This window comes from Berghia stephanieae, chromosome 9, assembly GCF_034508935.2.
Source record: "Berghia stephanieae isolate SIO BIC M18660-M18661 chromosome 9, UCSD_Bste_1.3, whole genome shotgun sequence".
Classification (NCBI taxonomy): Eukaryota; Metazoa; Mollusca; class Gastropoda; order Nudibranchia; family Aeolidiidae; genus Berghia; species Berghia stephanieae.
In genome coordinates, this window is record NC_088368.1 from 29,709,294 (window position 1) to 29,725,022 (window position 15,729).

Below are 15,729 nucleotides of genomic sequence, written 5' to 3' on the forward strand. Positions count from 1 at the left end.
TGGTGAAATCTACATCTGTTTCCTATTTGACAAATTCCCCTTTGTCTTACCTTTTCTTGCTGGGTGGGGATCCTGACCTCCCATAGTGGGCAGGGAGGTACATGCTGTGTCTTCTATCCCTCTATACCCGTTTTCCAATTGTTTCCTGTCATTGTCTTGGAATGAGATTACTTAGTTTTGTCCTGAGCCTTGCCGGAGTTCCTTGGCTGGGAGGGAAACAGTCGAATGTATAGTTATAGTTTTGGGAGATGATATTTTTTGCCTTGTAAATCATCTCTCTGTTATGCATTGTATTATGTTTAGTTTACATATTATATTATATGATTGAATGATTGGTAAACATTTGAGTGTATTCCTCTTAGTTGGGACCTGTGCTTGTGTCTGGATGAGACTTTTAGGTGATCTCAAACTAAGTACTTTGACGGTGTGCTCTTGGAATCTACATCTGTTCCCTATTTGAACCAATTCCCCTTTGTCTTACCTTTTCTTTTGTCCTTTAATTGTAATTCTAGAACTTTTTACTATCCCATTTTCTTCCTTTTTACTGGCGCTGATATGACCTTAATGTGTTGCAAGCGCCTTAAAACCCTTAAAAACAAACAAAACATTACCTTTTCTTGTGTGCTTTAATTGTAATTCTAGAACTTTTTACTGTCCCATTTTCTTCCTTTTTACCGGCCCTGATATGACCTTAATGTGTTGCAAGCGCCGTAAAACCCTTAACACGTAGGACGTGACATGGCGCCTGTTAATACTACAATTTTTGTTTCGGACAGAGACAACGCTGTTAATTGCCAGGTACTTATTTTACACCTGAGTTCAGTGAGAGAATGTGAGTAAAAACCATTTTCCAAGGACTCAACTAGGCGTCGAGCGAGGCTCGAACACAGGACCTTCCGATCTTGTGTGGTGGCTGCGAGTAAGAAAGCCACATTGACTCAGTTCAAAGTCAAGATGCCTCTTCATGCCCAGTCATAGCACACGGCAAACGTGAAATGCATCGCCTAGTTGTACCGTGGGAATATGGCTGGAAGCCTTCTCAACCTTTAAAGCCACACGCTGTACTGATTGGTCAGTGGCACGAGTACGACTCGAGCTGTAGTAAATTCAAAGCGGTGTGATTGGTTCAAGTTTTGAGGCTCTGTAAGGGATTTTTAACACCAGGTCAACAATGAATTTCATTGTTTGTGAAACGGAAAATTAAAGGTGTGACTGTTTATTAAATTCTTACAAATTATAAAGACCATGACGACCTGTGGCTTAGCCTTAATAGCCTTTAAGGCCCTACGCCACTGATCAGAAGTCTGTGACATCAACATTAGCTTATTTATTTATGTATTTATTTTTAAATCAAAGAAAATAACTAAAAATCAACATTCGCTTATTTAAGTGTGATTTTAATGTAACAAAAATCTTGGTAAGTCAATGAAAATACATCAACAACGGATGAATGATAAACGGTGTGTCAAAGTGAGTAGCTGTGTTTCCAAAATTTGGCAAAGCTTTTATTCAGGTTTACAATTTAATACCTCGCTCTCATTAAAAAATTGTTCTCTAGACAGCATAGAAGTTGAGGTGGCAGAAATGAGGATGCTAAAGTGGTCACGGCTGGACAAGAAAAGATAAACTGAGAAATTAACAGATTCGAAGGTTGACCGAAGTGAAGAATGTATCCATTAAAGTGGGAGAAGATAGATTGCGATGGTTTGGACATGTTAGGAGACGAAAAGAGGGAGTACGTGGGAAAGAAAGTATTAGATAAACAATTAGCGGGAAAGAGAAAAAAAAGGGACGCCTGAAGACTAAGTGGTTGGATAAGATAAAGGACGATGTGAAAGAGCTGGGCCTGGAGGAAGATGATGCAATGAGCCCAGATGTGGCGTTCATTATGACAACCCTGCAAAATGCGGTATAAGCCGAAAGAAGAAGAAGAAGCAGAAGAAGACAGAATAGAAATAATGAATATGTCTAGATGGACATGCACTTATTTGCAGGTCTGACAACACAGTTCCTTAAGGGCTCATTGTAATGGAAATCTAAAAAAAATGACGCAAAATGCATTACAACAATGTTAAATTAGGCCCATAAGTGGGTTCGGATGTCAGACCTGTGTATATATACACGTTCGTCTATACTATTAAAAACTGAAATGGAAGAATATCTTAAAGCTTCCGCGAGATCTATAACGTGTTTGGGGTTCCCTTCCTTAACTTGATTAGACTTATACATTTCACCGTGAACCATAGTAGCTCTGTATTTTGAATCAAAACGGGGAATTGTATTTTGTTTTTTGTTTGTTTTGGTTTTTTAAACTCTTTTTCTCAATTTGTTTTCTCGAAGCGTTATGCACATTTCGTCTTCAAAATTAAAGTCTCATAAAATATGAATATTTTATTATTATTATGAAAATATGAATGAGTATAATGGACATGAGAGAATGAGCACATCGATTTCTGGTTTTATAAACACTCGAGATTTGACACTCTTTTACTGCTTGTACTTTGAGTAAAAAACAACAACACGTATTTAAAATTTTGACCAGAAAACTCATCCTTCAAATATTGATCGACAAGAATGGTCAAATCGATTGATATTAAATTTTGAAGGACAAGTTTTCTGGCCCAAATTTTAAATACTGCCTGTTTTTTTCTTCAGAGTTCGACAGTATAGGGAATGCATGTGAAAAAAATTGACGAGCAGGCACTGTACTCACATTGATGTATTATGGGATATATTACAAATCAAATCATTTAGAATGGCACACTATATACACAAAGTATAATAAATGTTACAAAAATAGGAAAGCTGATGTTTTGGGAAATATATTATAATTTACTCTCGTATTTCTCTATCTGTGTCCTGTCATGTATAAGAGTAGAAAGTTAATAGTTAACAGCTACAAACCGTTGACTAAAATAGCTTCAAAAAGAAAATACCAAAACACGGAACGTTTCGGGTTCAAAACCCTTCTTCAGCCAATAACAAAAACAGCAATCTATATATTCACAAATCATTTTAAATCCAGACAGAGGGCAATTTTGTTATTTTTGAAGCTGTATATATATATATATATATATATATATATATATATATATATATATATATATATATATATATATATATATATTCCTTTTTGTCGGAGCCTGATTCTTGAATCGAATCTTTAAACATTTGAGCTGAAATGATTGACTCAATCGATGAAAGTAGAAATTAATTGTTTCTTAGAATTAAATCAACATTTTTATTTGCTTTTTCTGATCATTTTGAGTCTAGGAGCAATTTGCAAAATCCAGCCTCCAAGATTAAACGTGAATTATAAATATGATATCTTAAACAAAATATTAAAATAAAGGAAACGGAGGATGAAAGATTAAGTACACAAAATGCTATATACACTATCACAGATTCTGATTTCAGCATATATTTAAAATCGAGATATTATAGATCAATTAACTTCAATTTCTCAACAGATGTATTTAAAATAAAATATCTCCATGTAATTATCCTGTAATAAAAATAATTTTAAAAAGTCATTTGAATTTTTAAAAAAAACCCACCTCCCCCAAAAAAACAAACAAACAAAAAAACCCCCCAGTCATTTGAAATGTTTTTGAGCCGTCCATCTAAACATCCTTTGAAATCGACCTCTACTTATTTGCAGGTCTGATAATCCAAATTGTGATGGGCTCGTTGTTATAATGGAAATACTCTCAAACCAACGTATATTATATATGTTAACTCTCTCCTTATCGATGCATTTTCAGTATTTTCCCAAAAAATTGGCGGGCTTAAACTGCAAAAAAAAAAAAAAAATGGATTTTTAAAAACTCAAACAATCTCTCTACAAAACAACTTCATGTTCTTATTAATCAAACAAGGAACATTGCGATCTACAAAATAAAACTGAATAAGAAAAAAGGTAATATTGTGTGGTAACAAATGTGACGATTTTGATGTAGGTGGTAAGGAGAGGGTTAAACCAAGCCCATAAGTGTATTCGGTTACCAGACTGCTAATATGTGACCCCTCGTCTCAAAACGGTATTATGTCGGGATGGACCAGATGCTAAAAAGTCAAATTATAGTTATAGTTAAACTGGTCAAAAATATGACACATTGGTTTTTAGCACAGAAAAAAATATAATATTCCTCCTCCTCTATAAAGCATATAAACCCAACTAAAGTCTAATATTTCTGGCTACAAATTCCATTTTCAGCATCTTAATCATCCCGTCTTAATACCGTTTTGAGACGAGGGGTCACATATGTGCAGGCAACCCGATCATCGTACACCAACTTATATTGAAAACCTACACAAGCAGCCAGAAAACCGCCATTCTATATACTTTTTAAAAATTTATTTCTTCACAAGGCCAGAGAGCATATCAAGAGGTAGAGGGAAGATGATAGTGGAGTTCTTTTCTGCTGAGATAGTGTTCAGTGTCTGCAGGTAACGGAGCTGGAGGGCGGCTGGGGACTGGACCATTACGTCAGCAGCCTCCTTGAGGGCACGAGAGGCTTTTTGTTCTCCCTCAGCGGCGATCACCTGTCAGACAATAAATGGTATAGATCCCATCATCATCATCATCATCATCATGATCATCATCATCATAGTCATTATTATTATTATTATTATTATTATTATTATTATTATTATTATTATTATTATTATTATTATTATTATGAGGATTATTATCGTTATATTATCATTATTATTATTATTATTATTATTATTATTATTATTATTATTATTATTATTATTATTATTATTATTATTATTATTATCATAATAATAATAATAATAATAATTATTATTATTATTATTATTATTTTTATATTATTATTATTATTATTATTATTATTATTATTATTATTATTATCATTATTATTATTATTATTATTATTATTATTAATATTATTATTATTATTATTATTATTATTATTATTATTATCATTTTATCATCATCATCATCAGCAGCAGCAGCAGCAGAGAGAGAGAGAGAGTGAGAGAGAGAGATAGAAAGGGGGAGAAAGAGAGAGTGTGTGTGTGTGTGTGAGAGAGAGAGAGAGAGAGGGAGAGAGAGAGTGTGTGTGCGTGAGAGAGAGATAGAAAGGGGGAGAAAGAGAGAGAGAGAGAGAGAGAGAGATTACCTTAGCTCGGGCGTCACGAGCTGCTTCTGCTTCAGCAGCCATGGCTCTTTGTAACTGGACAGGGAGGCGGACGTCCTTGCTGGAAACAAAAGAGATTCATCATCATCATCATCATCATCATCATCATCATCATCATCACCATCATTATCGTCGTATCGTCGTCATCATCCTCATCATCCTCATCATATTCATTATCCGAGTCATTGTTAAGTATCATAAAATTCACTGTAGCACGAATCGTTGTGCGTATAAACCTGTCAGTTTCAAACTTTTCTCAAGATAACTATACTGCCATATTCTGAAGAAAAAACAAACAAACAAAACAACAACTTCAAACAAAATTTGGCAAGAAAACTCCTCAATTAAAATGACTCTTGTCTTGACAAACAACAAAAAACAAAAAAAAAATAACCCCATAAACGCCCCCGAAAAAAAAACAAAAAAACCCAAAAAATATTCAAAATACACCACAAAAAAAAAAAAACAATAACAAAAACACAAACAAACAAAAGACAAAATAAACAAACAAAACAAATATGAAAACAAACAAAAAACCCGCTCAAACATGAGACTTCGCGAAGTCCGACGAATTCCCTGGCCAAAATTTAACAATCTTTTTTTTTTTTTTTGTCCCAAGTGCGACAGAATAGAGCAGGTTTCGAACATTGTGAAAATCATCGTGATTTGCACACGAAAATATACTTACACCTCAACACGTTCAACTTTGACCCCCCAGGGATCAGTGGCTTCATCCAGGTTGCTCTGAATAAGGGAAGAAAACAAAGGATTTGCTTGGGTTAAAAAAAAAAAATAATAAAAACAAACACAAGGGACAATATTATGAATATAGAATTTAGAATTCCCTTTATAATATACTTGTCACCACATGCCAACCTGAAGAGTTAAATCATAACCGTCGTAAACTCATACATAGCTTGACACTGCCCAAAAAATTACGTCCCAATACATGATAGTAACCTTTAAAAAAAGAACATTAATCGACGTTCAATAGTACAAGCTATGGGACCAATTGTTACACTGAGAACTATTAACAACTCATTTTTCACTTTCATTTTATGATCGTTGCTATAAACGGTGGCGTGATTTTTTGGAAGTATCAGGCACCTTTGTGAAGGCGTATGTGGTCTTGTGCGTGGTATGACACTCGCTTTCGGATTGGAAGGTCCTGGGTTCGAGCCTCGCTCGGCGCATAGTTGATTCCTCGGAAAAGGCTCATTACTCATATTATCTCACCGTACTCAGGTGTAAAATGAGTACCTGGCCGACAGCAGCGTTGTCTCTGTTCGAAAAAAATTGTAATATCGCTTAACAGGCGTCATGTCCCGTCCTAAATATTAAATTTTGCTTTTGGCCAGGGACCCCTTTTAGAGCGCTTTGAGCACGTTTAGTGGATATTGCGCTATACAAAAGCTCAATTTATAATTTATAAAGCGATACCCATGCGATTCATAAAGATTACCACTGAAACGAGATTAAGTTGAATGGAATAGTAATAGGCATTTCCTTGGTGAAATCATAGAACGGCTTTGACCTTCGACATAACATTATGTAATTTTAAATTTCTTCTTCTTCTTCTTCGTTCCTCTGATGGACATCTATGGCTGCAGTCCGATATCTGCTATGAAGTCTGTGGTCCGCTTTAGGTCCTCAGCCTCACCATAGAGCTTTGTGTTGAGTGTTGTAGGGGTGACCCAGTGGTTCGAACGTTGCACGTTGTATAATGGGCAATCCATAAGCACATGTAAAGTGGTTTCATGGTCGGTTCCACATGGGCAATAAGGGGTTGTTCCAATACCTAGCTTTGTAAACATATGTCCTCTTAGTCTATTGTGTCCTGTTCGGAGGCGGAATAGGGTGACTTGGCTACTTCGCTGAATGGCATGTATTGGATCCTGCTTGTTGTGTTCCAGGTGTGTGTCATTCCTTGCTTTGTCTATTTTTAGCTTTATTATTTTCTTTTGCTGATGGTAAGTGATTGACGACTCCGGTTGTTTCTTTTGGGCTCCTTCTTTGGCCAGTTGATCGGCAATTTCATTTCCATATATACCTACATGACTTGGAATCCACTGCAGCACAATTTTTCCTGTTTTATCAGATAAGCCCTCAAGGGCCTCCACAGTGTATGCGGCTTCAGAGAGAGTCCTGGTAATTTTCAATAGACCGGAGAGCATCATCAGAGTCTGTCAAGTAAACCACATTTTCCCCGTATATTCTGTGATCTCTGGATAGTTCTTTTGTTGCATTGAGGATGGCTTTTTCTTCAGTTTTAGTACATGTGCACATTGACCCCACTGATACAGATATTTTTGTTTCTGTTTTATCTGTCCAGTGTATGAGTGCACCAGCACCTCCATTCATGAGGGGGCCGGAAACTGAGCCATCTGTATCAACTCTTATCCAGTTGGTCATTGGGTATTTTTTATCGATCATCTTTAGGGTTTGAGCCTTGTCATTATTGCTTCGAATGTTTTTCTTGTTGATGGTTATGAATTTTTGTTTCTTTTTCCAAGGTGGTGGTTTGAGATTTGGGACATTGACTTTTAATTTCAATTACAGACATCTCACACAAAATTTGCTACGCGTCGTTGGATTGTGATTTTCGCAGTACCTCTACTTCCTACTTCCTATCTAATCTATTCTCTCTTTTTTAAAAAGGGTTGGAGGTTAGCATTGAGCCCATGTTAATTTTTTTGCCAACCACCAACGAGCACAGAATTACTGGCAAGTTTAAACATTATAAATTTTTTTGTTACCAGAGGAGTAACTTGCAAACCTTATTGATATTAAGGGCAAATCTATCACCCGTTGACTCAAATGATTATTTAAAAATTCTGCTGGGCATAATGATCGGTCCTTAACTTGACCTTGGCCTTGGGAATTGCTATCTGGCCACCCTGTTACCAGATTCATTTGCTCGCACCTTCAGATTTTATTACCGGACCGATTTTATTGTTGATTGTTTAAAAGATTCGTCTCGATCTATGCTAATTCCCATAATACAGTAGTATAATAATTAAAATGGACGTTTGCCTGTTCGTAATAACCTTTACTTCTCCGCAAATATTGGGGGTTGCTCACTGTTTCTTTAAAAGATAAAAAAAGTTTGGCAAAGCACCCACCCCTTCAATCGAAAAAGAAATAGGGTGCTTTCATTCTGGTCAACAACGGGAGGTGCTGCAAAAAAGCAACAACAATAGCAAGCACGTGCAAATAACCATCATCTACCTTATGTTTCACTCTGTGTGAATTTGACAAGTTGATTTGAATAAAAATGATAACAATAAGCGGCAATTTTTTTTTCTTCCACTTTTATGTTCCTATTTTAACGATCATCTGATCATTGTTTTGCATTCACCAGCACTTTTGCGAAACGACTGTAATATTAGTATTGTTTGTTACGAATTCACGAGACGACCCTCGCTTTAGAGTCAGAGAGTGATAGTACTATTTGCCTGCATTCACAGTTAGAGTTACTCAAAGTGTTTAAGCTTATAACGATTTTCCAAGAATGGTCAATGGATTGACGAGTATATGTTTTGAAAATGCAGTTGACACCACTTTTGTTTCGCCGATTCTATATAGACTAGATAGTTTAAAAAAAAAAAGTGTACCTACGGCAGAAATTGTCAAAGTGACTACTAAGCAGCTAGAATATGTGGACTGTAAAAAGTAATGTAGGCCTACAGTTATAAGTATAACAGCTTCAAAATAGAACAAAATACTACCCACGGAAAATTTCGAGCTCAAAATCCGAGGCTAAAGGAAGGGGTTTGAACCCAAAACGCTCCATGTTTATCATTGTGTTCTTTATTTTTTAAACTGTCATATCTATTTTTGTTCATTACTTATGGGCAAAAATGGTGACTTTGGCAGGTATTGCTAGAGAAGTCGATTGTTCATTAGTTATTCAATACTTACTTGCATAAAGTGTGAAATGTTTTCCCTGTCGGATAAAATCTCACTAAGGTTCTTGGTTCCCAGGACATTACGTAGGGTTGTGGCAGCCAACAGGCGAGTTGATCGGTTGGAGTCCTCCACGTTGGTGATGGACATGGTAGCGTCCTGGACACGGTAGTACACGACAGCGTCAACTGACACGGTCACGGAGTCTCGGGTCAAGATCTTGTGAAAGAGATAAGAAATGGCGTGAATGACTGTAATTTTAACTTTTAGCATCCCAATCATATAACATGATATTTTTGATGGTGGTGATAACAGTATAGATGGGAGTGGTAATGACAGTGTTTTTACAGTGTTGTGATGATGCTGATATAAACGGTTTAGTTGTTGTTGTTGTTGTTGTTGTTGTTGTTGTTGATGATGATGATGATGATGATGATGATGATGATGATGATGATGATGATGGTGGTGGTGGTGGTGGTGGTGATGATGATGATGATGATGATGATGATGATGATGATGATGATGATGATGATGATGATGATGGTGGTGGTGGTGGTGGTGATGATGATGATGATGATGATGATGATGATGATGATGATGATGATGATGATGATGATGATGATGATGATGGTGGTGGTGATGATGATGGTGGTGGTGATTATGATGATGATGATGATGATGATGATGATGATGATGATGATGATAACAGTATTGACAGGGGTGATAATGACCGTAGTTTCATGATGTAGAGATGCTGCTGACAGTATATTATATTATAATGGTGGCGACAACAACAATATTGATGGAGGCGGTGGGTCATGATGATTTGCTGGGAGTTTAAAACAGAAGCCATACTTCCTGGGGTGGCACGTCAAAAGAGACTGTCCTGAGGTCAACCTTGGTGTAATCATCCATGCAGGGAATGATGAAGAACAAACCTGAGGATACAATAATGATAATATGATGATTGATGATAGATAAATGGAAAAAATAGATATTTAGATAGATAGATGGGGGTGGATGGATGAAATGATGGATGGACGGACGGGTGGATATGGATAGACAGACAGATAGGCAGATTGATAAGTAGGTAGACAAAAATACAGACAGATTGATAGACAAACCTATAGATAAGTAGATAGATTGACATATAGATAGAAAAACATACAGATAGATGTATAGATGGATAGACGGATATATATATATATATATATATATATATATATATATATATATATATATACATACATACATACATATATATATATATATATATATATATATATATATATATATATATATATATATATATATATATATATAATTTATACCTAAATGGATGGATGTCTGAATGGACGGATGGATATATATGAATGGTAGATGAAGATGAAGAGAGAGAGATAGATTGATTGATATATAGATAGATAGACAGGCAGACAGACAGACAGATAGATAGATACACAGGTTACATAACTAACCTGGTCCCTTGGCACCTCCAGAGAGAAGTCTTCCAAGCCTAAATATGACGGCTCTCTCATACTCTTGGACGACCTGAAATGGGAAAAAGGGTGGGGGGGGGGGGGGGGGATAAATTGCTGGTATGTGGTTAACTAAAATACTCACTAATCGTGCTCGACGAAAAGTAAAAATGAATCAGCTTTATGTTTATAGTGACGTTTACGTCACTCTGGTCTTTGTTATTGATTTTTGCCATCCACCTTTATGAGTAATCCTCACTTAGCTGTATTATCCATACTATAAAAGTTTATGGTAACACATAGTTTTGCGTGTTGGTTCGCTATACTTCCGGATGGCAATGTTGTGAGTTTCTTAGCCAAGCGCATACTATCTATACTAGAGAGAGAACCATAGAATTAAACGAATGAGAATACGTACGAAGCCTAAAAAGTGTCCACCAATGAAAGCATTCAGCGCCATTTTGTTGTTGGCTGAGAATGTAGTAATTACCATTCATTCGGTATCTATGTCAACATAACGACACAAGAAAAACAACAAACAATATCAAAATCCACAATAAAATGTTTCAGAACTGTTGCGTATATTTATGGCACAACGAAGCTGTCAAAAAATGAAGTTAGAGAATGTGTGTAATCATGTATTATAATAACCTGTAATGTGTTTTCCAACCACCACATCATCTACTACTACAACCACCACCACAATATCATCACTAACACTACTACTACAACCACCAGCCCCACATCATTATCACTACCACTACTACTACACCACCACCAGCACATCATCATCACTACCACTACTACAATCACCACAACCACATCGTCATCACTACCACTACTACTGCAACCACCACCACCATATCATCATCATTACCACTACTACAACAACCACCACCACCACTACTACTACAACCACCACCACATCACTACCTCAACTACTACAACCACCACCACAATAGCATCACTACTACTACTACTACTACAACCACCACAACCACATCGTCACCACGACCACTACTACTACAACCACCACCATATCATTACCATTACCACTACTACTACAACCACCACTACCACTATATCATTACCAGTACCACTACTACTACAACCACCACAACCACATCGTCATCACTACCACGACTACCGCAACCACCACTACCACCATATCATCACCATTACAACTACTACTACAACCACCACAACCACATCATCATCACTACCACTACTACTACAACCACCACCACATCATCATCACTATCACTACTACTACAACTACAACCACCACCACATTATCATCACTACCACTACTACTACTGCAACCACCACCACCATATCATCATCATTGAAATATTTTTTTTAAATTGAGCTTTATATAGTGCATTATCTACTAAATGTGCTCAAAGCGCTTTACAAGGGGTCCCTGGTCAACATTTAACATGTAGGACGGGACATGACGCCTGTTAGGCGATATTACAATTTTTCGGACAAAGACAACTCTGTTAACGGCCAGGTACTCATTTTACACCTGAGTACGGTGAGAGAATGTGAGTAGAGAGCCTTTTCCAAGGACTCAACTATGCGCCGAACCCAGGACCTTCCGATCCGGAAGCGAGTGTCATACTACTAGACCACATAGCCGCATCATTACCACTACTACTACAAACACCACCACCACATCATCATCACGACCACTACTACTATGAAGTTAGAGAATGTGTGTAATCATGTATTATAATAACCTGTAATGTGTTTTCCAACCACCACATCATCTACTACTACAACCACCACCACAATATCATCACTAACACTACTACTACAACCACCAGCCCCACATCATTATCACTACCACTACTACTACACCACCACCAGCACATCATCATCACTACCACTACTACAATCACCACAACCACATCGTCATCACTACCACTACTACTGCAACCACCACCACCATATCATCATCATTACCACTACTACAACAACCACCACCACCACTACTACTACAACCACCACCACATCACTACCTCAACTACTACAACCACCACCACAATAGCATCACTACTACTACTACTACTACAACCACCACAACCACATCGTCACCACGACCACTACTACTACAACCACCACCATATCATTACCATTACCACTACTACTACAACCACCACTACCACTATATCATTACCAGTACCACTACTACTACAACCACCACAACCACATCGTCATCACTACCACGACTACCGCAACCACCACTACCACCATATCATCACCATTACAACTACTACTACAACCACCACAACCACATCATCATCACTACCACTACTACTACAACCACCACCACATCATCATCACTATCACTACTACTACAACTACAACCACCACCACATTATCATCACTACCACTACTACTACTGCAACCACCACCACCATATCATCATCATTGAAATATTTTTTTTAAATTGAGCTTTATATAGTGCATTATCTACTAAATGTGCTCAAAGCGCTTTACAAGGGGTCCCTGGTCAACATTTAACATGTAGGACGGGACATGACGCCTGTTAGGCGATATTACAATTTTTCGGACAAAGACAACTCTGTTAACGGCCAGGTACTCATTTTACACCTGAGTACGGTGAGAGAATGTGAGTAGAGAGCCTTTTCCAAGGACTCAACTATGCGCCGAACCCAGGACCTTCCGATCCGGAAGCGAGTGTCATACTACTAGACCACATAGCCGCATCATTACCACTACTACTACAAACACCACCACCACATCATCATCACGACCACTACTACTATGAAGTTAGAGAATGTGTGTAATCATGTATTATAATAACCTGTAATGTGTTTTCCAACCACCACATCATCTACTACTACAACCACCACCACAATATCATCACTAACACTACTACTACAACCACCAGCCCCACATCATTATCACTACCACTACTACTACACCACCACCAGCACATCATCATCACTACCACTACTACAATCACCACAACCACATCGTCATCACTACCACTACTACTGCAACCACCACCACCATATCATCATCATTACCACTACTACAACAACCACCACCACCACTACTACTACAACCACCACCACATCACTACCTCAACTACTACAACCACCACCACAATAGCATCACTACTACTACTACTACTACAACCACCACAACCACATCGTCACCACGACCAACTACTACTACAACCACCACCATATCATTACCATTACCACTACTACTACAACCACCACTACCACTATATCATTACCAGTACCACTACTACTACAACCACCACAACCACATCGTCATCACTACCACGACTACCGCAACCACCACTACCACCATATCATCACCATTACAACTACTACTACAACCACCACAACCACATCATCATCACTACCACTACTACTACAACCACCACCACATCATCATCACTATCACTACTACTACAACTACAACCACCACCACATTATCATCACTACCACTACTACTACTGCAACCACCACCACCATATCATCATCATTGAAATATTTTTTTTAAATTGAGCTTTATATAGTGCATTATCTACTAAATGTGCTCAAAGCGCTTTACAAGGGGTCCCTGGTCAACATTTAACATGTAGGACGGGACATGACGCCTGTTAGGCGATATTACAATTTTTCGGACAAAGACAACTCTGTTAACGGCCAGGTACTCATTTTACACCTGAGTACGGTGAGAGAATGTGAGTAGAGAGCCTTTCCAAGGACTCAACTATGCGCCGAACCAGGACCTTCCGATCCGGAAGCGAGTGTCATACTACTAGACCACATAGCCGCATCATTACCACTACTACTACAAACACCACACACCAATCATCATCACGACCACTACTACTACAACCACCACCACCACCATATCATTACCATTACCACTACTACTACAACCACCACCACATCATCAACACTACCACTACTACTACAACTACACAATCATTCACCACCACCACATCATCAATCACTATTACTACTACAACTACAACCACCACCAACACCACATCACCTCACTAACACTCAGTACTACAATCACTACCATTAGTTTTGAGCTTTACTTCATTGAAATAAGGAAACTTCGGAATTGTATTTGGCATTGATTTATAATATCATAATATAATTCTAATCATTATCTATTTAGAACTAGATACTATACAATATGTATGCCAAATAGCACCCCAATTCCCCTTTCTTGTGTGCGGGAATTCCTCTTTCGGCATTGAAATTGAGTGTGAGAGAGTCATCACTACACACATAAACAACAGAAACAATTTAAAAACAAGACTATGACACGCAACCACTCACACACGAGGCTATACTATTTATCCTTTCTCTATATAGAATAGGACAAGACAAACAATAGCTTGACTCTCGCTACACTTCGCATTGATGTTTGTCGTCTCACGAGTTCAACTCTCGGTCGACCTGTCAATATTCCTTTTTGCCTCGGACGTAATCATTAATAGAATGTTGTGTGGTTTTGACCGTGAAGAAAACCTTAAGAAGTCACATTTATATCATTTTAGAGAGATCGTTTGAATAATTTTGAGTTAAACGAGCGAGCAGCAACTTGTTTTCATGAACGGCCGATCAGCGCTTGTTTACTATAGTAACGCGATTCCCAGCCAACATCAAAATGGCGGATATTTTTCTCATCGAGGCCGCTGGTTGGTTAGCCAATAAGAGCACCGTACGGTTTCCATTGGGTAAATTCCTTGGAGAGAACTAATCTTCTCATTGGCGGTCTAAAAAAATAACATATGTTATATTCATGTGACATCCTATTAAATAAATACAATTCATACGTTATACGATAGTTTCATAACGACCTCCAAAGACAATATAGTAATATAAAGAGAAATAATGATATTTTATTGAAAAATAGGGCATAATAATAATAATAATAATAATAATATATAATAATAATAATAATAATAATAATAATATAGTAATAATAATAATAATAATAATAATAATAATAATAATAATAATAATAATAATAATAATAATAATAATATAATAATAATAATAATAATAATATTAATAATAATAATAATAATAATAATAATAATAATAATAATAATAATAATAATAATAATAATAATAATAATAATAATAATAATAACAATAATAATAATA

General features: G+C 36.9%; 1 protein-coding gene across 2 annotated transcripts in view; it reads right to left on the reverse strand.

Annotated features, from left to right (window-relative positions):
• Nucleotides 1-1,380: 1,380 nt before the first annotated feature.
• The window catches only part of LOC144980022 (band 7 protein AGAP004871-like), a 23,197-nt gene continuing 8,848 nt past the window's right edge, over nucleotides 1,381-15,729 (reverse strand). For both annotated transcript variants that reach the window (XM_078927464.1, XM_078927465.1), the window contains exons 4-9: nucleotides 10,553-10,625; nucleotides 9,930-10,012; nucleotides 9,090-9,293; nucleotides 5,857-5,912; nucleotides 5,151-5,229; nucleotides 1,381-4,545 (exon numbers count right to left, since the gene is read on the reverse strand). In XM_078927464.1, coding sequence (XP_078783590.1) covers nucleotides 4,357-4,545; nucleotides 5,151-5,229; nucleotides 5,857-5,912; nucleotides 9,090-9,293; nucleotides 9,930-10,012; nucleotides 10,553-10,625 — 684 coding nt within the window. In that variant the 3' untranslated portion in view covers nucleotides 1,381-4,356. The remainder of the gene's footprint in view (nucleotides 4,546-5,150; nucleotides 5,230-5,856; nucleotides 5,913-9,089; nucleotides 9,294-9,929; nucleotides 10,013-10,552; nucleotides 10,626-15,729) is intronic.